The sequence below is a fragment of the Lineus longissimus genome, chromosome 1 (assembly GCF_910592395.1).
Source record: "Lineus longissimus chromosome 1, tnLinLong1.2, whole genome shotgun sequence".
Lineage (NCBI taxonomy): Eukaryota > Metazoa > Nemertea > Pilidiophora > Heteronemertea > Lineidae > Lineus > Lineus longissimus.
Genome location: NC_088308.1, coordinates 23,994,884 through 24,019,621, shown reverse-complemented (window position 1 = coordinate 24,019,621; position 24,738 = coordinate 23,994,884). Strand labels below are relative to the sequence as shown.

At 40.3% G+C, this 24,738-nt stretch overlaps 4 protein-coding genes across 5 annotated transcripts; 1 reads left to right on the top strand and 3 right to left on the bottom strand.

Annotated features, from left to right (window-relative positions):
* Positions 1 to 131: 131 nt before the first annotated feature.
* LOC135493324 (DNA excision repair protein ERCC-6-like) lies at positions 132 to 11,184 on the bottom strand. The gene is made up of 20 exons (XM_064780591.1): positions 11,046 to 11,184; positions 10,076 to 10,726; positions 9,774 to 9,873; positions 9,502 to 9,625; positions 9,204 to 9,303; positions 8,341 to 9,018; positions 7,850 to 8,063; positions 7,220 to 7,510; positions 6,825 to 6,960; positions 6,379 to 6,549; positions 5,907 to 6,083; positions 5,501 to 5,713; positions 5,011 to 5,232; positions 4,626 to 4,736; positions 4,105 to 4,319; positions 2,954 to 3,810; positions 1,667 to 1,795; positions 1,300 to 1,501; positions 1,062 to 1,128; positions 132 to 803 (listed from the first exon to the last, which is right to left on the bottom strand). The coding sequence occupies exons 2-20, from the start codon at positions 10,641 to 10,643 to the stop codon at positions 375 to 377; spliced, it is 5,004 nt and encodes a 1,667-aa protein (XP_064636661.1). The 5' UTR covers positions 10,644 to 10,726; positions 11,046 to 11,184; the 3' UTR covers positions 132 to 374.
* A 686-nt stretch (positions 11,185 to 11,870) lies between these two features.
* Positions 11,871 to 12,599, bottom strand: LOC135493312 (gem-associated protein 6-like). Its single transcript, XM_064780559.1, has one exon. The coding sequence runs from the start codon at positions 12,597 to 12,599 to the stop codon at positions 12,081 to 12,083; it is 519 nt and encodes a 172-aa protein (XP_064636629.1). The 3' UTR covers positions 11,871 to 12,080.
* Positions 12,600 to 12,719: 120 nt separating this feature from the next.
* LOC135493317 (mediator of RNA polymerase II transcription subunit 9-like) lies at positions 12,720 to 14,069 on the bottom strand. 2 transcript variants are annotated; one of them, XM_064780573.1, is made up of 2 exons: positions 13,923 to 14,069; positions 12,720 to 12,936 (listed from the first exon to the last, which is right to left on the bottom strand). In XM_064780573.1, the coding sequence occupies exons 1-2, from the start codon at positions 13,979 to 13,981 to the stop codon at positions 12,720 to 12,722; spliced, it is 276 nt and encodes a 91-aa protein (XP_064636643.1). In that variant the 5' UTR covers positions 13,982 to 14,069. The 2 variants fall into 2 exon arrangements, 1 of the variants encoding a protein (XP_064636643.1); XR_010448219.1 differs by lacking the exon at positions 12,720 to 12,936 and adding an exon at positions 13,519 to 13,690 and having other exon boundaries at positions 13,923 to 14,004.
* A 105-nt stretch (positions 14,070 to 14,174) lies between these two features.
* On the top strand, positions 14,175 to 24,143 carry LOC135493306 (VPS35 endosomal protein-sorting factor-like). The gene is made up of 25 exons (XM_064780544.1): positions 14,175 to 14,226; positions 14,836 to 14,926; positions 15,107 to 15,283; positions 15,517 to 15,679; positions 15,791 to 15,870; positions 16,165 to 16,378; positions 16,654 to 16,731; positions 16,951 to 17,095; positions 17,357 to 17,450; positions 17,664 to 17,741; positions 18,104 to 18,273; positions 18,517 to 18,628; positions 18,811 to 18,927; positions 19,044 to 19,097; positions 19,292 to 19,435; positions 19,661 to 19,746; positions 19,960 to 20,040; positions 20,182 to 20,344; positions 20,466 to 20,543; positions 20,701 to 20,815; positions 21,264 to 21,403; positions 21,591 to 21,756; positions 22,141 to 22,259; positions 22,488 to 22,634; positions 23,435 to 24,143. Exons 1-25 carry the CDS (start codon positions 14,210 to 14,212, stop codon positions 23,531 to 23,533), a joined length of 2,928 nt encoding a protein of 975 aa, XP_064636614.1. The 5' UTR covers positions 14,175 to 14,209; the 3' UTR covers positions 23,534 to 24,143.
* The last annotated feature ends 595 nt before the right edge of the window (positions 24,144 to 24,738 follow it).

Sequence of the window (24,738 nt, the reverse complement as noted above, 5' to 3'; positions counted from 1 at the left end):
TGATGAATAATTGACTTGAAGGCCAAGTCCAAATGCAGACCTGTGGACTGTGTGCAGACCGCAACATATTGCAGTGTCAAGGGATGGGGTAAACAAACAATAACTTCAAAATTCAATCTAAATGTCGCTGCGTCTTTATTCCTGAGTAAACAAGACTACACATCAAAATGTCCTCAAAACATTTTAAGGTTACAGTACATTAATTATTTGGTACAGAAGGTATACACCACTAGGGATAGTAAAAAGAAATACATGTAGAAATCAGCAAGTCCAATTCTTATGTGAGCAATGTGAATGTGTACCTGAAAATAGCTACCAGTCATTCAAATGCAAGCTACACTACTAGTGCAATATCATTCACAAATTCAATCAAATCATCTGAATTCTGGCTTGAGAGACCATACACCAATATTGTTCTGTTTCTCAAATGTGCATATCTGGTGAAGCATAGCTTTGAATTTGGCTGAATCCTGTGGTGGCAGACGGTGGCCAAACTCATCCAAAAGTTCTCTAGTTGTGGCATGGAAACTGTTACTAGCTTGGAATGCGATGAAGTTTCTCATGTCTGTGATAAGCTGTGTGTGTTCTGTCACAAGAGTCGGGAGCACTGGGGGCTCACCTTCTTCACCATGATCACTATCACTCCCAGATTTTGTCCCGTAGTTGCGCTGAAGCATGCGCTGAAGTAGTTGGCCAGAGTTAAAGGACGACTTCTTGGGGCTGGATGAAAACGTGGCCGACTTGGTAAGACCTGAGTATTCCCCGTTGAAGAGGGTATTGTCTGTGCTTGATTGTTCTTTTGGCTGTAAAGTGAAGAGGAAGTCATATCAGTGCTTTGGTTCACACACGTGTGTTGAGAGGCAAGGGGTAAATGTACCCATACATCTGTTCTGGGTCATACTCAAATCAGAGTGATTTTTGGAGAAAGTAAGACGCACCTCCATTATATCTGAATCAGCTCCAAACTTCATTGCTGTGGTTTGAGCAAGTTACACAGGAAGGGAACTACAAGTAGTAGTACATGTATGTAGGGGCAACACAGTATTTCAGTAAATTCTTACCTCATCTTGTTTTTCTGGGGTAAAACTAGGCAGAAGGAGAGAGTTTTTCTTCTGTCCAAATCGTGGTCTGAAAAATGTGGAGTACCGGCACTATATAAGAGTGTTTTGTGATGGTGCCCAGACATTAAAGACACTGAAGTCAGAAGAATGTTTTCCATCAGCAAGGGGCAGGCCTCACAGAATGCGCACAAATCCCTACGAAACTGGTAATATTCCATTGAAGTGCAAAGATACTTACTTTGGCTTTGGCAGTCCAATCAGCCCCGACTGTCCTGTCCATGTTGGGATTCCTGACCTTGCAGCTCCTTTGAGCAAACCTTTAGAGACCTTCAGTGCTTTTGCTGCTTCCTTGGCTACACGTTCTGCCTCGCCCTCCACCAAGGCATAGTCAGGATTGGACGAGCCCATGATGACGTCATGCTGCATGGCACTGTGCACTCCTGAAAGATGACAATTAATTTTGGGCCATGTAGCAAGTCGAGTGACATGGGAGTTAACATGTCAATGCCTTGGAAAGGACTTACCGAGCACTTTATCATGGTACCATTCATGTTATTGTCAAGTTTACTTCTTGGACTATTATCAGTTTCTGAAATTTTGCTCACCAGATTTTTTGAATAGAGTTGATAGGACAAAATCGTTTTCTTCTTTGTTCTTCTCCTCAGCATCTTCTTCTTTCTCCTGCTTCCATTCATCAAGACTGACAAGATGGTCGATCTTCTCGCCCTCAAACTCTGAAATACATCAATGTACTTTGAGGAGTAATATTTCGTTTCTGGACAGTTGGCATGGCTGGTAATGGATGAGATGAAAGCTGTTTGGCACGTATCTGGGAGAGTCTATTCATTTGCATGCTAAAATCCCACACTTGGGACAAATGTGAAAACTGTTGCAGAATGCCCCTATCTATAAGTGATGTCGAATCGGCAAGTTTATATAAGAAGCAACAGACTGAGGAGATTCACAATACATGTCACTTTAGCCATACTGAGTCAGCTCTAGCCATTGACGATCGTTTGTCCATCTTGCGGCCGACCTAAGCCCACACAGGAACGTGCGAGAATGGCAGCCCGCCAGTACTGAGATTAGCCAATCAACGAACAATTCGAGGAACCCGTGACCGGAGACTCTAGCCGATAATGTATGCGTAAGGCAACCAGCAGCGCCACCAAAATCACTGCAGCGGCGACGAGTAGAACTACAATGCAGACGATGGCAACCACGTGTCATAGCGCGGCCGCCCGCAAATATGATAAAGTTTGACTGACTAACGATCGTTCCTTGGTGCATTTGGTGTGGAAGTGGATCTTTTTGATAGACTTGGATCAATTTTCGCACAACACTATTACTGTCTCGCCAAATCATGGCAATTCAAATTGAATTCGCAAATTTTTTAGCTGGACATTGTTTTACATTCGCCACTCATGTGCAGCATTCGCTGAAGTTACTGTACATCATAGAAGTTGACTGTACAGTGATGTGAAATGCAATAGCATTCCGCGAAGATGACGTCACTGCAGCTCCTGCCCTCTATTTCCCCATCGCTGAATTACAGGCAATGTCGGACAAACATGCGGTTTCGTAATGGATTCAGGCTTTCTAACTAGGGCAGTTAGATTCAATCTGGCACATGTCCGAGTGTTGGAAATACTACATAATTGTTCTGAATATTTCTCTCTCTGACTCTATGGTATCATTCATGCTAAAAACAATGCAGGGTCAAAGATAATTGACTTTGAAATAAGCTCAAATGCGTAGAAAATAGAAATAAGTGTCGAAGTCCGACTGTCACGTGACTAAAACGTCATCAATATCTTATGCAAATGACCTTGTGAGCTGTAAATAGTAACTTCGCGGAATGCTATTACAAGAAACGAAAAAGAGAGACTCACCTGCATCTCTGTGTCTTCGCTTCTTATTCTTTCTGTGTTCCCTTTCCTTGTGATCACTATGTTTACGGCTGCCATCTCTCTCCTTTCTGCTCCGACTTTGTTCCTTGTGATCCTTCCGCTCATAACCCCTTCGACTCCCATCTTTCTCTTTGCCAGGCTTTGGGGAGTCTCTACATGTACTCATACCAGGCCGAGGGGAGTCCCTATTTGGTTCTAGAAGCTGTATTTGAGCACTAGATGTCACTGAGTCACCATCTGAACTAGGTTTAGGACTTTCTCTATTGTCTGTTGCAGGAGTCTCGCCCTTTGATATTTTCTGACTAAGTTTCTTTGCCAATTCTTTCATCCATGACAACTTGTTAGACGTTATCTTAGGCATGTCATCATCATCATATTCATCATCATCACCTGTAGCACCATCTTTATCTTTTAATTTCTTAATTTTGAAAGAGGGAAGTTTTTTCTCACCACTTGTATCATTATTGTCTTGAGACTTGGACCTGCCATTGGCAGCCGACTTATATGCATATTTTCCCTTCACGGATCTTTTTATACTGGTCACACTTTCTCCTTCCTCATCAGAAACCACTTCTTCTTTGACCTTGGGCTGCCGTGCACGCATCAGATCAAACCGGTTTGTTTTCTCTGGCTCTGACTTTTCAACACTCTCCTTTTTAGCCATGGGCTTGATATCAATGTTCGATCCAGTACCAGCGAAGATGGCGTGAGTTTCCGTCCCGTGGCGATTTTCCTGCGAGCCGAGAGTGAAGAGTTCGTACAGATCGTTAGACTTGAAGAATCGTCTTTGTTTTGGATCCTTGAGGACGCGATTGGCCAGGAACTGCTTGAAGATTTGTCTGAAAGGTGCAAATTCAAACTTGTGACAACTCCATGAAAGACAAGATGGCATATCCTTTGAAAAGGCATGTTCCCCATGCCCTGTTGAACATGGAGGTCCAATTAAATCCACCAATAGATGTGGTTCGAAACCACCCAGGAGACACACAAACCATTTGATTATTGTTAGATTGCAACGGGCAGAGAAACAATGATGAAATAGATGAGAGTTTACACAAATGATGTTCACTACCAAATTGCATACATGTACATAAGGAAAGTTTCTGTTCCCAGTCTTACATGTACAAATGTACCTGTGATAAATCTTTTCCTCAATAGTTCCAGTCGTAAGCAGACGATATATGGTGACCTGTTTTGTCTGGCCAATTCTCCACGCCCGTTCACGAGCTTGAGTATCTGTACTCGGGTTCCAGTCAGGGTCAAAGATAATGACCCTGTTAGCACCAGTCAGGTTGACTCCGAGGCCACCGACGCGTGTGGTCAAGAGGAAAATGAACATGGACAGCGTCTGGAAAACAATAAGAGAAATTAGTTTTTAAATCCATTCACAACAAAATACCCAGTAATAACAAGATTTTCTTTGGTTCTGATCCTACTCTTACTCTACATGTACATGGGCTGATGTTCTCTGATCACCATCGGCTGGGAAGCAGCTTGCAGAAGGAAAACTTTACCATTGGAAAACTGGGCTCTCCTACCTGCCGTGAGAAGGATTTGGTGGGACAGTGGACATAGAATTGTCTAGTTGCAGATGAATGAGGAGGATTAATGAGTTTTACACATTGAACAGCTAAACGTTTCCACCAATACCTACATTATTGTAATGGTTGATCAGAGACTGCCTTGATCCGATGGGTGTACCACCATCCATTCTCATGTACGAATATCCTTCACGTTGGATGAACGCCTCCAGGATGTCCAACATCTACAATGGCAATGTAAAAAAGGTCTTGAACTAAGCACTACTTTCTTTCATGCCTGCACAGAACATGGCATGGTCGTAGTGTATTCTTGGACACTAACTCACAAAGCTATAGAGTGAGAAGTAAGGCAGCACTGCACTGTGTTTAGATACCTGTTATTTGTGTAGTTCTACTTCGAACATTGTCATTCCAAACAATCAGAACACCTGTATTACACAAAGGTCTTGTGTCTCAAAGACCTAATATTCCTTGTGAAAGAGCAAACTAAGTAATCACCTGTTTACTCTGAGAGAAGAGTAGGACCCTCTGTCCCTGCTGCTTCCATATCTTGAGCAATGACTTGACCACTATCATCTTCCCAGATCTCTTCCAGTAACCAAAGTGTGTTGATGGATCAGAGTCATCGAACGTCTTATCGAAGTTGAAGTTCTTTGGCCCTCCAGTGCAGAGATCTGGATGGTTACAAATCTTTCTGAGGGTGATCAGTCCTGGGAAAACCTGAAAAAAAAATGAATCCAGTATAAATACATGAAGTCAGTTCTAGTAATCGGGTCAAACTCCTCAAGAACTGGATTGTCATAGTGTGTGCATACATGTAGCCATCACTACTTTAGAATATAAATGGGTAACGTTTCTTCTTTAAATTTCAACATAGGTTTGACCTTATGCAAAAGATTCTACAATAATAGCCGGTAACACATCTCCTTACCGGTAAAAGATCGACCGGAAACATATCGGTGTTGTGATACTTTATTGATTGTCTTACCATGAAGTTTCCAGCAAGAATCTGTTGACATTCTCTAGAGTCAATGTACTCTTTATAAACTTCCTTCTGGTCTTCTGTCAGACGACAGAACAGTACCTGTTCACTTTTTTTGGGCAGATTCAGATTGGACTGAACATCAGCCTTCATTCTCCTGAGAAGGTAGGGGTTGATTGTATCTCGCAAGACACAGGCACACTTGTATGCTGTCTGCACCTAAATATCAGTAGAAATAGTGATTAGTGTAGTACAGTTGATCACAAACACAATTAAGGTGTCAGTCCATGCACAGAACCACTTCCGACAATACGCTACCACAAATTCATGAACAAATCCCCACATAACTGATTTCACCTACATAGTTAATCTTGACAAGTAATTTCAACATTTTGTTCCATGAATCACATACCTGGACCTGGGTGGCATTGGAGTATCCTCCTTGAGTGATAGGGATGGAGAAGTGGGACATGAACTCAGGCAGAGTACTCAGTTTCCCTGGGAAGACAAAGTCAAACAGGGACCAGAGTTCCTTCAGGTTGTTCTGCAGTGGCGATCCAGAAAGAATGAAACGGTGGGGAGTACGGAACTGAAATAAAGAAGCAGTAATTTTACAGCCAACGGTGCAGACAATCCCGATTTCATATCTCTGTCGAAGGACACGGGAGCATGTTGATCTGCCTAATGTTACAAGCTTGTGGGTCCTATTGTTATCAAAGAACACAGTAGCACAGTGACTTGCCCACAATTACATGCATGTGGGTTCTTTGGGTATAAAACCAATTGTTTTGAGAAACTGGCAAATGTCAGAAGCACAATCCAAACCCAGCCCTCCAGAATGCTATCTAAACCTCAACCCCTCTAGGATGGGACAGATAACATACCTGTTTACACGCTAGTGTGACCTGTGCATCAGGGTTGCGTATCTTGTGTCCCTCGTCGAGCACAACGTAGTGCCAGTTGTACCTAAGGATGATGTCCTGATGGACCAACATGCTGCCATATGATGTGATCAGCACGCCATGCTTCTTGACGATGTCTTTCACAAGCTCGGCCTGGAATAAATAAAAGTTATTGTGATACATGTATACTGAAACAGGGCTGACAAATGTTTAACTGGAGAATGCACAATAGTCTCAGGAAGCCTTCTTGTATTCGTTTGACTTCAGGAGGGTGCACACTAGCACAAAATGTCACAGAGTCGATGTGCAGCTCCCAATTAAGATGTAACGTGTCATCAGTAATTGAGAGAGTGTCAGGCAACAACACACAAGAGTGTCGGGCAACAACACAATGGTTTAACATGTTGCATAGATGCTTCTTCCCTTACCTCTGATGATGAAAACGACCCTGATGAATGTAGAACTGCTACCCTGAACGGTGGCCACCAGATGTGGAACTCCTTCACCCACTGGTGCATGACTGTGGTCGGGCAGACGATGATCACAGGGCCACATCCAACATAACTGAAAGAAAGTATAGACGTTTCGAGTTTACTGTAGCATTTTTAGCATACACTACATGTACACACAGCAAGATTACTGGCCTGGTGACTCTACAAGGTTAAGTCAAACTGCCCTAAATGGAGAATTTCACTCTTAGGCAGTAGATTGTATCACAGTCATTTCTTGAAGAGTCCTTAAAGGCCAAGTGACTCCAACATTCGCAAGTGTTGACAGGAACATCTCCAAAGGGATTGGGAGATAAAAACCAGTATTCTCTTACCCTGCATTTTTATCTCTGAGTTTGCTGACCGACAGTCCAGCTAAGAATGCGATCATCTGTATTGTCTTTCCCATACCCATCTCATCTCCAACGATACCGCCAGCATCCTGACAATGCAACTCCCACAGCCATCTAACACATGTCTTCTGGTATCGGTACAACCTGTTCCATATCTTGGGTGGTACCTTGAACCCGTCATCAAACTCAGATTCTGACACCTCTTCAGAGTCGGCATCCTCACCAGCAATTATCTTCTTCCTTTTCTTTTTCAATTCCTCCTTTTGAAATTGACTAGAAGAAATTCAATACAACAGAATGTTATGTTTTCCACAATTTCATTAAGACGAACAGCAGTGTGATTAGCAAGGAATGATGATATCACCTCTTTGGAACCCATTCCAGTTCAACGTGGAATACATACCTACGTTTCACTAGCTTTCGACATGAGAACTATCGCAGGTGGACCACCAGTTATTCTGACAAGGCAATGTGACTGCCTGACTTGGAAGAAAATTCAAATTCAAATCCTTACAGTCCCTAACATTCAGCACCAGGACTTACTGGTTTATTCCTGTTCAGTGAACAAAGGCAATAAGGCAAGTTTCTCCAATCTAAACTTGACCAACTCACCCCAACCTTTTCTCGTAAGCACCCTCTTCCCCATCATCTTTGTCACGTTTATTAGCCTTGGTGTATTGCCTTCTGATCTCCCCCAAGGTTGGTCGTTCATCCTCCTCCTCCGCCACTTCTTCCACCTCACTCCCACTTCCATGGAATTCCTTCGGGAGTGTTGATTTCTTTTTCCTTTTTTGTTTTAACCTTTTACTTGGGATTGGAGTGCAATCTATAGAAAGACAGAACAAAAGCAGGTGAATAATTCCAGTTTTGAGGTGAACCAACTTATCACTAATGATTTCAACTCTGAATTGGTACATGTAGGCCTGAACCATATTTCAGCTATGGCATGTAAAAACAGCTCTTTACAGCTCAGCCATGGCAGTCTACTACATGTACTAAGTATATCATTTCTGGAACACAAGTAAAGGTTATGAAGAATGAAAGCCTTTATCCATCATAATTCATCCAGTTACAAATAATGGCAAACATTTAAGTTACGTTACCTAAACTCCTGTCACCATCAGATTCCTCCATGCAATCATCACCCGATGGCCGATACTCATCCCCGCTTCCTTCCTCCTGCGCACAGTCCACTTCTCCATCCCCAGTCCATTCATGCTCAAGTCTGGGATACTTTGCCTTACCACTCTGCCAATTACTGAAATCAGCTTCCGTTCTGTAAGAACGGCCATCTTTAGCATCAAAGAAGTTTTTCTTCCGTCTTTGAGTCTGCAATTCATCCTCGGCAGAATTCCTCCTCTTTGGAGAATATTCTCGTTCTGGTGAATTTTTCCTTTTGTGCTCTTTTTTACGTCCTTTTGCAATGTCTATAAGTCTTTTCTCCCTTGCAATATCTGCGTCATCCATTTTCTTGACATGTTTTTTCAATTTCTCAAGATTGGGTTCAGAGCTGTTCTTTCTCATTTTGGTAATGTCAGAGGATGTTGACTTCTTTGCTTTCACGGGGGTTTTCTCTTTAACTTTTGAACCTTGTCCCATGAGGAATTTTTCAAAGTCTGTTGGTTCCGATGTGCTTAGTCTGATACTTGACTTGGGTTTCTCTGGTTTCTTGACGACGGTCCCAAATGGAGTCATCTCACCAGTTCTGATCATGCGCTCATGTTCAGTCTCATTCTGAAGCGACAATCCTAAGGCTTGTTCCAGTGCAAGTGTGTCTCCCTCTGAAACATGGACAGATAATCAATGAATGGATCCTAAACCATTGCACATTTTTATAGACTTTTTGAACATCTGCGGCTGCAGGTCATTTAGTAGATTTACTCTGAACTGACCACTAGTACTTCAGAAACTTGGATGTCACTACACTTAGTAAAGGAAAGAGAAACATAATTCTTCAAGTACCCACCATCAAAAAGAGCATCATCATCATCCAAATTATCTTGATTCCCATAGACTTTCTTCTTCAACGACTTTTGCTTGGCTTTCAACTTCTTCAGCTGCTTCAACTACAATGGAAACAATGAAATATACAAGAAACCAACAACATTTTCTAATTCAAGAAGTGTAGCATTCGTTTTTAGGGGTTTGGGGCAGAGATTAAAGTACATTGCAGACTGGATACTTAAGTTTTCCATATTCTGCTAGGACAAGGAGTTTTTAATGTGTACTGCACGAGTGTCAAAATACTCAAAGTTTATCTTTACCTTATTCTCCTTCTGCCTCTTGATAGCCTCCATCTTCCTCAATATTTCCTTGTTTTGGTCCCCTGGTTTTGGTTTCATCATACCAACCACCTTGTCGATGTTCATCAACTCCACTTTCACAGTGCTGAAGAAAAACAGAATATCAAAGTTCAAGATCAACAACCAAATTATAGGTTCCATGTCGAGTTGGTCCAGTTGATGAAAAATGAAAAGTTTATAGCCTGAATATCACTGGGAAGGTACGATTCAGTAATTGATGTCCTGTAACTTACTTGATATCTTCAGTGACCGTTTTCAGTTCTTTATTCAGGATTTTGTCTCTCCTTTCCTTTTCTTCTGCTGCTATATGTTGGTCCACCTGGGCCATAACACCTGTAAAATCATGCAATATAATAAAAAATCAAATTACCTGTGGTATCACCAAACTTTAAAATTAGAAACAATTACACATTTTAACAACTTTTTCTCTCAAGACAAAGTCAACATTTTGTTAGTTTGGGAAGAAGAGTATCATTATATAGGAATTTGAGATGCTTGAAATGTTGTTTTACTTGAAGAGAAATGTTTTACAAACCCTGTTCAAATTGGTCTGCATTGAAAACATCCAACCCAAGGGCAGCAAGCTCTGAAGACTGATCAGTCATGGCCGTTGTGTGGATCCGACTTGTATCAAGTTGAAATCCTCCTTTCTTCTGCCCATCATTTGTGGCAGCAGTAGCAGCAAAAGCTCCAGTTGCAACAGGGGCTGCCTCTGTGTACTTGACACTCCCAACAAGTGGTAAAATGGTACTTGAGCTTGGTCCAAGAGGGGACTGAACACTTGATGTCCCTGGTTGCATCACAATTTCAGTTGATCTCAAGACACCCATTGCTGCATTGGAATTTATGGGGTCTAATGAAACGGACTGATTGCCATAGGTCAATTGCGACACACTCGATGAACTTGTAGCTGGTACTATGAGCGACGTAAATTTGAAGTTTTCAAGGGAGCACTGAACAGGAGATTTACTGCTGCTGAGTGGTTCGGGAGCAGGCATCGTAAGGGCCATGTCATTGAAGAAAAATCCCCCTGGTTGGTCTTTATTTGTTGACGCATCAGCCTGGCTTCGCGTCCCATTTGACAGATCATCTTTCTCCTCCATCTCTCATTTAATTGTTTCCCTCAAAGCAGTTTCAATAACCGATTGCTGGAGCTGGGCAGTGAAAGGGCCTCTCTAACAATTTCCTGAAATGAGGCAAGGAATTGAACTGGTGCACACCACCAAATAAATTCAAATCAGAAAGATCACTTTTTAAAAATATATCAGTAGTCAACGACCATTTCGATGATGGATATCAAAATCAAACCAGATTTTTATAAATATATTTATCCACCCGATCGAGTACATCACGATTGCAACACATTTACATTCAGTGTACATTTGTAGTCAGTAGTGTAGTGTATGTAGCGTGTATTGACATGACAATGAATTACTGTCATTTTAATTTTCTCGATTTTAGACTTTTACAATCTACTGATTACTGTAATTGATATATATTCTTACATAATGATAGCATCACAATATGACCACTGTACATGCAAAACCGTCTCTTATGTCAAAGCTCCAGAAAATGTGATTTTGGCACTGTTTTTAAAGTCGCAAGCCTTGCAAATTATTTAGCTTAATACCATTAGGCCCCGCGTGGTGGCTCTGCAACATCCATAATTTCGTTTAAATTTTGGTCAGCAGATGGCAGCACTGCCATTAAGGGGCCATCTCATTATCCACAACTGCTGAGATGGGGAAAGGGGTAAGTCATAATGGCAGAAAGTTAAAGGTGGGAATTACAGCATCCATCACCAAAAACAGTTTCACAATTCCTAGGACACACTATTGTTATTCGAATTATTGATGTCGACCAGTCCAGAGAAATAGGAATTGTCGCATCAGACAAGACAATGTTGAGTAAGGTAGGAAACGTGCCCCGTTCATTGACGGTCCAGTCTGCTGATACCCCAACAGTGCGTCCGTCCCGGAGGATTGGCCAGTCCAATCGGTCACGTGTGGGGTACCATCGAGCGGTTGGCGTGTCAGCGGACTGGACTGTCAGTGCACGGGTCACGTTTCCTAACCTTGACAATGGGTGATATGAATAAAGACCAGCAAATGCTTTTATCTAAAATTCCATGTACATTTACACTAGGCCTTTCTGTACAAAATTGTAGTAAAAGCATTTACCGGTACTTGTCTTTATTCATATCGCCCAATGTCTCATCCAAATAAAGACGACTTAATACATTCACAACAGTTGTACCATTTGACTTCCTTTTATGATACAATGTATCAGCCTCGGGAGTGTACAATGTAACTCACAAAAATTAAAAAGACTTAGTTTGTCAAAACATTTATTGTGGCAGTAAAAGTACATATGAATGAAAATACATGTATGCTTTTTCATGATAAGGCTTTTTTAATCAATTGTGAGTATACAACTCAAATCAACTCGACCAAACTTGTCCAACAAAATACAAAAACCTACAGGAACAGGAGCCTGTTCTCGCTTCTGCCAAAACAAGTTTCTCAATGAATGGTAGTCCATCAGTCCCAGTCTTTTACATCAAGTGGCATATTTTTTAACAAACCCTGAATTTTTCCCAAAATGATTTCATTCGTGCTCATACAACTGCTGGGAGTATATGGAGGTTCAATAGACAGAGCATTTGATATACACAATGCTTCCGGGTTCTCAGATGAGACTTCTACAGGAAGCCTATGTTTCAACAGCCACAACCTAACAGTCTCTTTTCTCTCCTTCAGTTCTTCTGGTCCTAACTCATCAACACTGTCATGCCTAAAAAGCTTATCCAGTTTGTCTTTTTGCATTTCTGTATCATCGTTCACGACTGTCAGTTTCTTTACAGCATTCCCCATGACCATTTCCATGAATGGTCGATCTGAAGTAAATGTGACCAAACATAGCGTGTTGGATACAGGGTCAACAGTATAAACCCAACCAACATGATCCTTGTCATCAACAGTCTTTACCCAGACTTGCTTATATACATGTTTCATGAGTTCACTTGGATCTGTAGCAAAAATAGGGTGCGAGTTCTCCATGATAACTTTTTTAAAAACCAACAAATTGTCCGAAGTCTGTAATGTCACTTGTCACACAGCACCTTAAAGTGTTAGCCTTCTTATAGTTCACACAACACATGAAAGTCCTAAAGAAAGGATTTACTGGTGTGGCAGCTCAAACTTGCACTGATTTTTGTATTTTTGTAGAAGTTCTGTTTTGTTGGTGAATTGTTTACGCAGGATTTCCAGCTGTTGTAGTTGCTCCTCACAGTTGTGATCGATACCAGGAAGTTTCTCAATGTATTCTCGTCCTTTCTGGAACCTCGCCTTCAGATCACTGATCTTCTGGGGCACCTCGTGAGAATCTTTCTCAATACTGAAAAGAGAAAGATGGTATTTACAATGTTGGTATTCAATACTGAAGGCACAATTTACCTATGGATGGAAAGCGAACAAAACCTAATTTCCAATGAAAACAGATAAACCTTGAATCAATTAATTCTGAGCAACATTCAGATAAATTCACTTTATTCTTTTCAACAACATTACCAACATTACAAATCATTTTTAAAAGTGACAAAAATTCAACAATTTCATTTCTGTAATTTTTCAAAGTTCCAGGAGTTAAATACAAGTTGAAATCATATATTCGCCCCCGACTTGCAAGATCCAAGACTGCCAAGTGAATTATTGAAATTCAAGGTTTACCTATTCAGCATCAGATCAAGCTCTCAATGGATTTCATCTCATCCTTGCTGAGGGGGTTCAGGTTGAAGCCTTTAATGCTGTCCTTGTTTTCAGCATCCCGTAACATATTCACTTTGTCTTTCAAATTCTTCCTTACATCACTAATCTCTGAATCAAGTTCATTAAAATCTTTATCCAGACGTTTTTCAACTTTCTTTTTTGGCAGCTTCAGAAACTGATTGCCAAGACACACCCAGAATTTGACATGTGTTTTGTCTTTCTGCACAACTCTGACAGCTTCTCTTGTCTTTTGACGCTTTTTATCAAGCTCTACAAGATGTTGTCTGTCAGCTAGAACATCTTCAGCTAAAGCTTCGACCTCAGTCAAGTACTGCATGACATGTGGATCCCCACCTTCCATTTTACCTCTTCGCATCTAGTGCCTAGAAAGAAGAATACATTCCCCAAGTTGATAAAGCTACATCTTTTTTGAACGCGGTCAAACTCAAACTGTAATTCGGGCCCTGGCGAAATTCAGTTCATACCGCATCTACCATTCAGTACCTAACAAAACCTGTATTTCCACACAAGATTATCAGTACTATCAGTGTCTGTGTGACCTTTGTCTATTGAAATATTATTGTGATCTAAAATATTTGAATTTTAACAAGCTACCTTTTTACAATGTCATAAATAAGAGGAAGAAAACTCAAATTTTCTTGTTGTTCCTCCATGCTGTTTTTTCGGGGTCAAGGTCAAACTTACAACCGGTAGTGGTCGTTTGTTGGTCTTTTACTGCAAAACAAGCGACTTGATAGATGTTAGATGAACTTTATGACCTAAAGAGATTCCTCCGGAAAGTAATAAAGTCATCGAGAATGTCCTAAAGACATGATTTTGCCTACAATCTCACTTTTTCTCTCAAGCCCCGATTTCCGGTGAAGTCATGTGACTTGGTCAAGATGGCGACCCACGAATGGTAAAAACATTACAAACACGCCCACTTATTTTCCTTAAATTTCACTTTTCTACTCATGTTTTAAACATTTTGTTATATGAATTGATTGCCTGAGTTGTAAGAGTGTTTCACATGTATTTCGTCGCCACACACAGTTGCAGTTGGAGTTGAGCAGCTGAACTGAACTCCCCAGACCCTGGCAGTCACTGAGTGAGAGTCAGTCCCTCAGCTCCCTGGCCAGGCAGAGCAGGCAAGAGGCCAGAGCCTGAGGATGAGAGGCAGAGCGCTAAAATCATTGACTGAACTGCATGCTGTCTGTGAACATGTAAAGAGGTGTAAGGGCCTCTATTGGCTTGTTACTGTTAGCAGAATAGAACAGCCATGACAGCAGTACTGGACCTGAGCCTGAGCTAAGGCATGTATTGTTAAGAACCACCATTGAATTGGAAGCTCACACCAAGATAAGAAGAAAAGGGGGAAGTCAATGAGATGGTTTAAGATTGAGTGAACGGCGGGAAACTGGGGATGGGGCATTTGAATACTGATGAAGTTGAAAATATGACAACCTCTTTGACGAGATGGAATCAGTGGTCTTTGAGTCATTGTTTTTCCTCATTGATTGCTTTACAGGATATCTCAACAAAGGAACTATGAGGCTGAAAGAAAGCGGGAAGTTCTCAGTAGAGAGGAGACAAACAGTCACCCTCTGAAGGCAATCACTGTAAGCACCAGTTTGAACTTCTTCTCAGTCTATTTTGAAAGCTATCTTGGTACAAAATGAAAATTCAGTTTTTATCACCCTGGGAGAAGAGAATTTACTAAAAGAAGAGTGTGAGTTACAACTTGCTTGATATGCACCAGCATTTTTGATCTTTCAGAAAAAACACTGTTTTCTTTCCAGGTATCTGAAAGCAAATCCCGCAAGTCAATTAAGAGCACTACTCCCAGCAAGAGTAAAAACCTAGCTAATCCTCTCAGTCTTGACTCAGGTTTCGATGGCACTGATCCACTCTCACAATTTGCTGCCCAATCTGACCCTCTTTCACAGATGGCCAGGCAGATGACAATTGAGGAAAAGGTATGTATACTGAAGACTCCTACATGGTAACTCCAGGATGCAGATTTTGATTAGAAAAGTCTGCCATAAACAGGGACTTTTCAGCTGGGGAAGTATAAATCTACAATATATTAGTGTCAAAGTACCTATCCAGTGTTCAGTGGCGAACTATTGTGTGTTGATTACAAGCAGGGAACTTTATACATGTTATAGGTGATGATTTCATGTCGAATAATGTATTTTACTTCTGACAGGACACAAGGCCGAGGTCAAGCACAAACTCCTCCTCCTCGAGTGAGCCTGATGATTTCATTGAACCATGGTCATCCAAACGTGCCACCATCCTATCCAAGTATACAACATCAGAGAAGCTGTCAATTACAACAAGTTTCTTATCGGCATCAGATAAAGAAAGAGGTAAAATGTTTGTAACAATTTTTTGCACTATTTCTCATTTATATGTCCTTTTGCCATACAGGTAGGCCAACTTCTGGTTACGTGTTTATGTTTTTTATTCTTTACCTGCAGTGGTGGTTAAGACAACAACAACTGGTACAGTGACAGATAAGGTCAAGAATCGTTTAGAGCAGCTTGATGATTTTGAGGAGGTAAGGGGAAATTTTGCATCGAATTGTTTTTACCCTGACCTAAATTACTGACTCAGTTTGTTTTCTTCAATCCTTTCCACCACACCGGACTGTAAGACAGATTTAGGCGTGTTTTGGGTTGCATTGACATTGTGCTCTCATGGACATATATAAAAGTTTATTTCACTGACTTTGAATCAGCTCATATTTTGAAAAAGAATGAGTTGCCAATAAGGGCTTGTATTGATGGCTTTCAAACTGGGACCCAGTGTTGTTTGGATGTGAAATGATGTGAATACATATGCTTTACCTCAGGGCTCCGTCAGAGAAATGTTGAATTTGAGTCAGCAAGAATATGTCACCCGGATAGATGAGTTGAACCAAGCCTTGATCACAGCCTGGGACCTCGATCAGAGAGTCAAGTCGCTAAAGATTGCCATACAGTGTGCTAAAGTACTATCAGAAACTACAGTCATTCAGTTCTACCCAAGCAAGTTTGTCCTCATTACAGATATACTGGATACATTTGGTGAGTGTTGTATGTTACAGGTCCGATTGATAAATGACAACTACATTTAAGATGTTATATAGTTCAAGTTCTTTTCTATTTCAATCCAGATTTTGCTTCAATTTTACCTATATGTATATAGGATGTAGATTGGTTTATCAATACCTACATGTAGAACAGATAAAAAATAGTATTTATCCATTCTTGGTAATGCTTTTTTCATTTTCTGTGATGAATGGAACTAATATTTTGAATCATGTTTCCCGACTGATAATTGCCTTTGCTTGTATTTTCAGGTAAACTTGTGTATGAGCGAATCATGTGTAAATCATCATACTATCCGAAAGGAAGTCACATGGCACAGCAATTACCAGGTCAGTCAATCTGTTTAAAATTTGGCGTCAGATTTTAAGATTGGGCTACTTCAATTGATCCATGGTAAGAATGCACAAATGCAAATGTACTGATGGTCAGTTTATTTTCACATCAGTCTAAATCCTTAAAAATACATAAACCTCTAGTGAAGAGTCCAAGTCCTAGTATGTCAGTTAGTCCTGTTTATCCTGTACAATTATTTCTGTTTTCCTTTAAAGAAAGTTTCACCCCTGACCAGGTGCCAGACTCTGCCAAGGAAACATGTCGTAACTGGTTCTTCAAGATTGCATCCATTAGAGAACTAGTCCCAAGACTCTATGTGGAAATGGCCATCCTCAAGTGCTGCAGCTTTCTCGCTGCAAAGTAAGTTGATTGTTTTTGTATTCTTGATACATTTTAACTGCTCATGACAAGTAAATAAAATTATGTTTGTTGTCAAACCCAAGTATATTTGCTGGTTCAGCAATCTCTTGCCTTGCCAATTAGTCTGAATTTCATTTTCACCATTTTGTACATAAAAATGATAAAGGTTTTGTTTAATCAACATTGTGCTGGAATAACCAATGATTTCCACACCGAAATTTGTTGCTTGATTTTCATTGGCTACTCAATTGATGTTTTCAGTGAATTCTCCGATGCGCTGATGCGACTGTCCCACATGATCAAAGGTATAGGAGATCCATTGGTCGCTGTCTATGCCAGGTGCTATCTATCTAGGGTAAGTTTAGCAAGTGAAATCCGATCACGGTCAAGTAATCACCATCAGAATAGACAAAGAAATTGAGTGTCTGGTTACAAAGTAAATCTTCTGCATTGCTTATATTTGTGTTTATTTAGTGTAGATAAAATCATGTTGTGTCATTGAATCCTGCTGGATTTCAGATGTGAAGTGATCCAAATTGTTATTTTGTCTATCTAATTGTCTCTTCAGGTTGGCATGAAAGTTGCTCCAAAGAACAGGGACTACCTCATGTTCATGTTCAATGACTTTCTCATCTCATACCCTCAGGTAATCCTCTTAATAGTTCTAAATTTTGTCAGCGTTCATTGGGTGAAAATCAAGGAAACTTACAACTTCGTGATCAACATGCTTTGTAAACACTTTCATTGTGTGTGAAGAGGATCATTGCAGTTATTTCTGGCATTTACTCAAGCCAATATTTCTCATCAATGTGATTGATATTCATGGATGAAATATTACTTCCTTGGCTATATCTGTTGTCTCATGTATTACTCTTGGCAACCCCGCATGGAGATGCCACATTAACCTACTAAAACTGAGAACAGAGAGGTGACATGTTAATTTTTCAACATAAGCATCATTTTATAATGTCATTCTCCAATTTACTAAAATGATCTGTCTCATTGTAGCTTCAGAGTGATTCTGTACAAAACATTCTCGCTGTTCAGAAAGTTGAGATGCCACGCTACCTGACGCTGTACTCGCCTGCGTTGGATTGGTTGCTGCAGTCTATTGCCCACAATGCATCAGATCGTACGCTTATGGACGTTCTGCAGAAATGTAAACAACAGTGCAACAGGTAAATCGTCACCTTCTATATGTGTTCTAAAGTTGTTGTGCATTAGTTAAAACCTTTAGTTGTCAAGAATTATGTTAACCTTTTGGAAGTGGGGTTCAGATTTTTATAATTGTAAATCTATTTGGATTCAAATAGTTTGTACCAAAACTCTTTGTAACAATGTACTCTTGTGTACATGAAGCATGTATATTAGAAACTTTGACACTGGAGATAGTTGAATGTACGGCTTTGTTGTATTTTCAGTGCCCTTCTTCTGAATTCGATAATGTCTGCCTTCAAACCTGAATACATTGCTGAGAGAGCCACACAGTTTACAGCCCAGATAAAAGAATGTGAAGAGACAGGATTCCCAAAGGTTTGTCTCTCAAGAGACATAGAGCAAATGTATAGTTTAAAACATCATAAAGAATATAATATAAAACGCCGTTGGCTGCAATTGCATTGCTGACCCAAAACAGTTCCATATTTAATGTTCAGAAATTGCAGTGTCAGATACTTTGGTCGATTGTAAGAGTAAATTCACTACTTCATTTTCAGCATCTTCTTCATCGGACCCTTGGATTGTGTTTAGTTATGGCAGACCCACCTGAAGACCAGAGGCTAGCTGTTCTCAATGAAGTCTGGAAAGTCATTATGAAGCTGAAAAACCCATCGGTAAGTGAGCATTTCCTGTACATGTTTTAGCACTTGTATCTTTTGTTCCGGTACCGAGTATTTTGATATGAATCTTTTGAGTGATGTGTCAAAACAGTTTTCCATCAATTTTTCAGGATTACATCACATGTGCTGAGGTCTGGATTGAGTATGTTGTCAAGCATTTTTCGGTAAGTTTCAGAAAGTCTCTGTTTCAATGAGGTGACATTGATGAAGTTTCATTTTACAGTTTCCCAAGTATCCTGAATGATTGAGGTTAAACACAAGGCATGCAGGTGGTGGAGAAATTTCGCGAAGATTGATGGAATAACCTTTGAAGAATTGCTATTGTGCTTGTATCTAAAACAGAACACTTTATTTTTAGAAACGTGAGGTGAACACAGTCCTTGCTGACATCATCAAGCACATGTCTCCTGATCGAGCTTTTGAAGATCATTACCCTCAGTTGCAGTCCGTAGTCTCGAAGGTCCTGGCTCATATTCATGACTTTTCTGCATTATTTGCTTTGGTAAGTACAAGTCGAGATTTAAGGGAGGTATATGCTAAATAATGGATTTGCCTCCTGATTTGAGGTTACATGCTCACATCGTAGCTTGTTTCCTAGGTCAGTGCGATTTAGACTATCATTTCTTACGCCTCTTCTTTCTGGAAAGCATATGTTCTCCTACATGTGTATTTCACTTTGCCGTCTCTGAGAAAGCCTGAGTTTAAAGTGAAGTGTTTAATCTTTTAGGATAAGTTTCTGCCCTTCATAGACATGTTCCAGAAAGAGTCTGTCAAAGTGGAAGTCTGCAAGAGTATCATGGAAGCTTTTATAAAGTAAGTCACCATAACAGAGTGGAGTTTGTGTTGTGGTGTATGTACATGTAGTTAAGCAATAATACTATCTAACAAAGGGGCCAGTTTATCAACTTGAATATTGTTGGACTTAGCTGTGATCTTTTGAACTTCACCAACTCTGCATGAATTTACAATCAATTTATATTTAATCACTTCCTGTCAAGTTGGTTTATGACATTACGTTTTTTCCAGATTCCAACTTGACCCCACCAATGACCCAGTCATCATGAATGCCCTGATGTTCATATGCAAAACCATGCATGACTCTGTAAAGTAAGTGTTTCTCACCTTTCTTCTTTGTTTTGTTTATCAATTTTTACCCAATGGCTCTGACACACTATTGTAACCTTCAAGTTTACACCCCATTGATAAAGAAAGTGAACTATATCTTGACTCTTCTTATTTCTGTTTCAGTGCTCTGACTTTAAACGATGAAAGAAATTCCATAGCCAAACTAATCAGTGGCTTTGTAACAAGGATTTCATTTGGGCGGGACTTTGAGCAACAGCTAAGTTTCTTTGTTGAAGCTAGAGCGAGTTTCACCAATCTTGATGCAGTGCTGATACAGTTGATTCAGGTATGCATTTAGTGGGAAAATGATGTTCATGTAATTGAACAAGAGCAATTAGTTCATTACTTCTAATATGTGAAAATGATTTAATTCAACACTATACCGGTAATCTACATGTATTTTTCAGAATGTGAACAAATTGTCCATAGAGACCCGGGCAGTTGTGAATGGGAACCACACGAGAAAGACAGCAGCATTTGTCCGGGTAAGTGGCTAATTTTGGGATTACCTGTCTCTACCTTTGACCTTTTGGTTGTAAATTGCTTGGCACGCACCTTCCTCATCTCATGGTCTCAATTATAAAGTTTTAATATTATAATCCATTTATGAAACATACACTTGTGCACCTTTTGTTATTGCAGGCATGTGCTGCGTATTGTTTCATCACCATTCCGTCGCTCCAAGGTGTCTTCACTCAACTCAACTTGTACTTACAAACAGGCAAAGTGGCCATGTTCAATCAGTGCTTATCTCAAGGCGAGTTAAAACACTCAAAATTATGTCTGGTAATGTTGATACCTCATCTCTATATTGGGGACACTCTTGGGACTGACAAGTGTCCTAAATATAGGTGTCCAGATTATATAGGTCAATCATTTTCCTTAATAGAGATGGTGTCCAGCCAAAAGAGGTGTCCACTGTCTCAGTGATTATCCTAAGATGTGTATTTTGTTGACTTCAAGCTAATTTTATAGTAGCTTTTTTGTACAGCTAGTGCCTGTACTGTACTGTAAGGCTTTCTCTGAAGAACCCCCTCTCTTCTAAGAAAAATAACAAAGTTTATCCTGAATGTGGACATTTTCCTTTACTTTGACCAGGACCAGTCTGCTAGGCCTTAGTCAATGCACCTACCTTTGAAGCTGGTACATCATTCACCTGTTTGGGGACTGTATGTAATGATTTTCCATCATTGTCGCTCTTTCAGCTGATGCCTTCTACAAAGCCTCCATCTCCCTCATCCCTGAGGTACCAAAGACAATGGAGATTGATGGGAAACAACGTAATTCTGAAATGCTACTCGCAGAATATATCAGAAACTTTGCATCAACTCTGCTTGTTGTTCAAGTAAGTATGTCTGGAGCAACTTGACAATTCACTGTCATTTCATGATTGTTTACATTCAACCAGCAATGATAAATAAAGGGTGCACAGTCAACAATGCTTACCAATGGTATAGACAATAGAACTGGAGAACTCTATACATGTAGCTGTACAGTCCTGCAGTGTGATGGTTTCCTTTGTTCATTTTAAGGACAGCCCAGACCAAGGAGTACTCTACCTGATCCGTGGCCTGCTGAACATTCTCCAGAACTACACCTGGGACATGAATAATGACACCAAGATTCGCCTCTACATGGATGTGCTCAATCTTCTATCAGCAATGTCACAAGAGAGCTATGCCTACCACGTTGACAATAGTAAGTACGCCATTGAATTTGAATCCAATGATTAAAGCACCGATTCTGGGCAGATAAACCAACATGATCAGCAGTATAAAGAGGTGTCAGCAGTGTCTCCTTCAAGGTGCGCACTGCAACCTCGATTCAAAGAGATCTGAGTGTGGTTTCATTCATACAAATCATAGAAGTACGGTACTAGAACCGAGGTTGATAGTTTAATCTCGGTGCTGACTTAAAGGTGGTCTACACCTGTACTTCACCAAATGAGGGCGAATGTCTCATGGGTTTGTGTACAGGGCTGGAAAAGTGAACATTAACCCATAAATGATTTCCGCAGGATGCAAAAGGAGTTGCCTGACATTGACCAGTCCCCTGATCATGTCCTACATGTATTCTTTACAGTGGACTCCAATGATGCTATGTATGGAAGCGACCCAAAGTTCCTGAATGAAATCAAAAAGATTTGTACAACATTGATGGAGGAAGTATTGACTCATCTAAAGACTTTGGAGTCAACTGAGGTAGGCTCTACATGTAGTACCAGATACATGATAATGGAAAAATGTTTGAAAATTCGGCTTTTAATCCCAGTATTTTAGTTAACCCCTTTCATACTAGGCCGATATACTGCTAGGATATCATTCAAAGTTGATGTCTTGGGCTCCAGTCATTCTAGGTGGAACTACTAATGTACTGAAAGCAAAAGTTTGAGAATGAGTTATTTACGGCAAAATTGATTTGTCTTTCAGCAACTAAAGCGCCAGTCAACAATTGCTTTCGAATTGTTCAGTCACATTCTAGCCCATGGAGACATCAGGAATCATGATATGTTCGGACTGGCACTCAATCTGTGGACACTGGCGCAGAAGCATGGCTTAGCTGACACCAAACAAATGGTAAGAAAAATGCAACTCTGGCTGACCACTGAAACCCCCCCTACATGTATAATTGTAGGTACATGTAAATACAGTGGAACCTCCCTTAGTGGACACCTCTCTATTAGGGACAACCTCTCTATCAAGTACACTAGTTTTGTTCCCAAAGTTGTTGTTTCCATTCAGTTTGACCTCCCTAATCAGGACACCTCTTTATTAAGGACACCTCTTATCAGTCCCGAGGGTGTCCTTAATAGAGAGGTTCTACTGACATGTACATGTAAAGATACTGGTCCCCGGATGACACCAAACAAATGGTAAGAAAAATGCAACTCTGGCTGACCACTGAAACCCCCCCTACATGTATAATTGTAGGTACATGTAAATACAGTGGAACCTCCCTTAGTGGACACCTCTCTATTAGGGACAACCTCTCTATCAAGTACACTAGTTTTGTTCCCAAAGTTGTTGTTTCCATTCAGTTTGACCTCCCTAATCAGGACACCTCTTTATTAAGGACACCTCTTATCAGTCCCGAGGGTGTCCTTAATAGAGAGGTTCTACTGACATGTACATGTAAAGATACTGGTCCCCGGATAAGAGTATTCAAAGTCAGATTCTATGGAAACTACTTAAAACACGGTCTTGAAGATCTTCAAGTGTATTCATGACTTCAACTTCATTTTCGTTTTGGAAGAGAAGGTCCCTTATTGATTCTTGAAATGCTGTTTCGTGGTACAGGACTAATGGATTGTACTAACAGTACATGTACTTCTCTATTTTCTAAGATGGGATAAAGGTTTTCATAAATATTTTTTCAGGTTCAGACACTGGATTATGTAAAGAGCAAAGGAACCAAACCAGACAGCAAGCATTACAGTGATCTAGCATCAAAAATGCATCTGCAATCAAGAGCATAAAACTGGTGCTTCATCAGAGAAAATGTATTGTGCAGTGTTTGTGTGAAGACATTCTGTATAATGACATTCCGTCACCATTTAATCCATGAAACATTACTGTATAAATTCAAATTCAAATAATGAAATAATGTGCATACTCCACTGGAATAACAAATCGAATGCTATTTATTGTGGGGATGTACATTAAAACCTCTCTGTTAGGACTATCTTGGGACTGAAATATTTCTGTCCTTTGAACTGAAGAGAGGTTTGCTGCTGGCTGTATGAAATAGAATGAAAATGATCAATTGGGACTAGCTGGGTGTTGTACTTGTTGGAGCTTTGTTGCTCATGGCTCTAAGTAGGAGGTCCATTCATTAGTCCTTTAGCTTTGCATGATGCAAGTAATAGATGCACCTTTTTCCAGACAGAAATCAGACTTTGAAGACGTTGTTTATACATTATTCATATTTTGTTAAGAAGTTTCAGTCCATTACAAGCGCATGAGTGAAGATATTCATCTTTGACTTGATTATCTTATTGTTGTGTCACATGTGAGGGTCCTGTCCATGTATTTGTACTAGATGTATAAAACAAACGAAATAAAGCTTATGATGTATTTATTATGAAACTAATCTTCCTCGAACTATATCATTATTTGGCTTGCTGTTCAGGGGTTTTTCTCAAAGTTGTTCTGGTCTCACAACTCCTGTCACATTTAAGTCCCTATCTGAATGTGCTGGGGGAATCAATAGCCATATGGGGCCCATAAATTTTGCTATCTGGGAAACGTGTATAAGTATTTAGTCGTTAACTATCTGCATGGACTCTTACATTAAAAAATCTGTACCATCCGCAGAATACCAATTGTTTGCTGGTTTTTGAATGTACAGTAATCCTCGACTCCTGAACTTTTCCTAGATACTGGTTAAGTGCATTTGCTACAATATATTCGCGGTGAACTGGTGAATTAAAAAGTTTTAGAAAACTTCCATAAATGGTCATAACGTCTGCAATAATGCTCAAGGGACATGACGAATCGACTTGAGCTAAGGCCGTCGCTAATCCACAATAATGACTATGATCTCCTCATGCAGATAATGATTACCGTTAACCGCATCTCGCGGTTTATAATAAGCCCGCTAAAGACTATTAAAGTGATCTTATCTCGGCCTTGATTGCGCCATGAGGTACGTCGCCCATTGTGAAGACATGAGCGGAAAGGG

Bases quoted from the DNA above. Each gene is read 5' to 3' on its own strand.
- LOC135493324 (XM_064780591.1), bottom strand. From the start codon at position 10,643: ATGGAGGAGAAAGATGATCTGTCAAATGGGACGCGAAGCCAGGCTGAT. The intron at 5,233-5,500 runs GTAAGACAATCA...TTTTTTTTTCAG, and splicing joins TTCTTGCTGGAAACTTCATG to GTTTTCCCAGGACTGATCAC. The intron at 4,737-5,010 runs GTGATTACTTAG...TTGCCATTGTAG, and splicing joins TCTTCTCTCAGAGTAAACAG to ATGTTGGACATCCTGGAGGC.
- LOC135493312 (XM_064780559.1), bottom strand. From the start codon at position 12,599: ATGGAGAACTCGCACCCTATTTTTGCTACAGATCCAAGTGAACTCATG.
- LOC135493317 (XM_064780573.1), bottom strand. From the start codon at position 13,981: ATGGAGGAACAACAAGAAAATTTGAGTTTTCTTCCTCTTATTTATGAC. The intron at 12,937-13,922 runs GTAGCTTGTTAA...TTCTCTTTTCAG, and splicing joins ATTTATGACATTGTAAAAAG to TATTGAGAAAGATTCTCACG.
- LOC135493306 (XM_064780544.1), top strand. The intron at 17,451-17,663 runs GTAAGTTTAGCA...TTGTCTCTTCAG, and splicing joins CCAGGTGCTATCTATCTAGG to GTTGGCATGAAAGTTGCTCC. The intron at 20,816-21,263 runs GCGAGTTAAAAC...TCGCTCTTTCAG, and splicing joins CAATCAGTGCTTATCTCAAG to CTGATGCCTTCTACAAAGCC.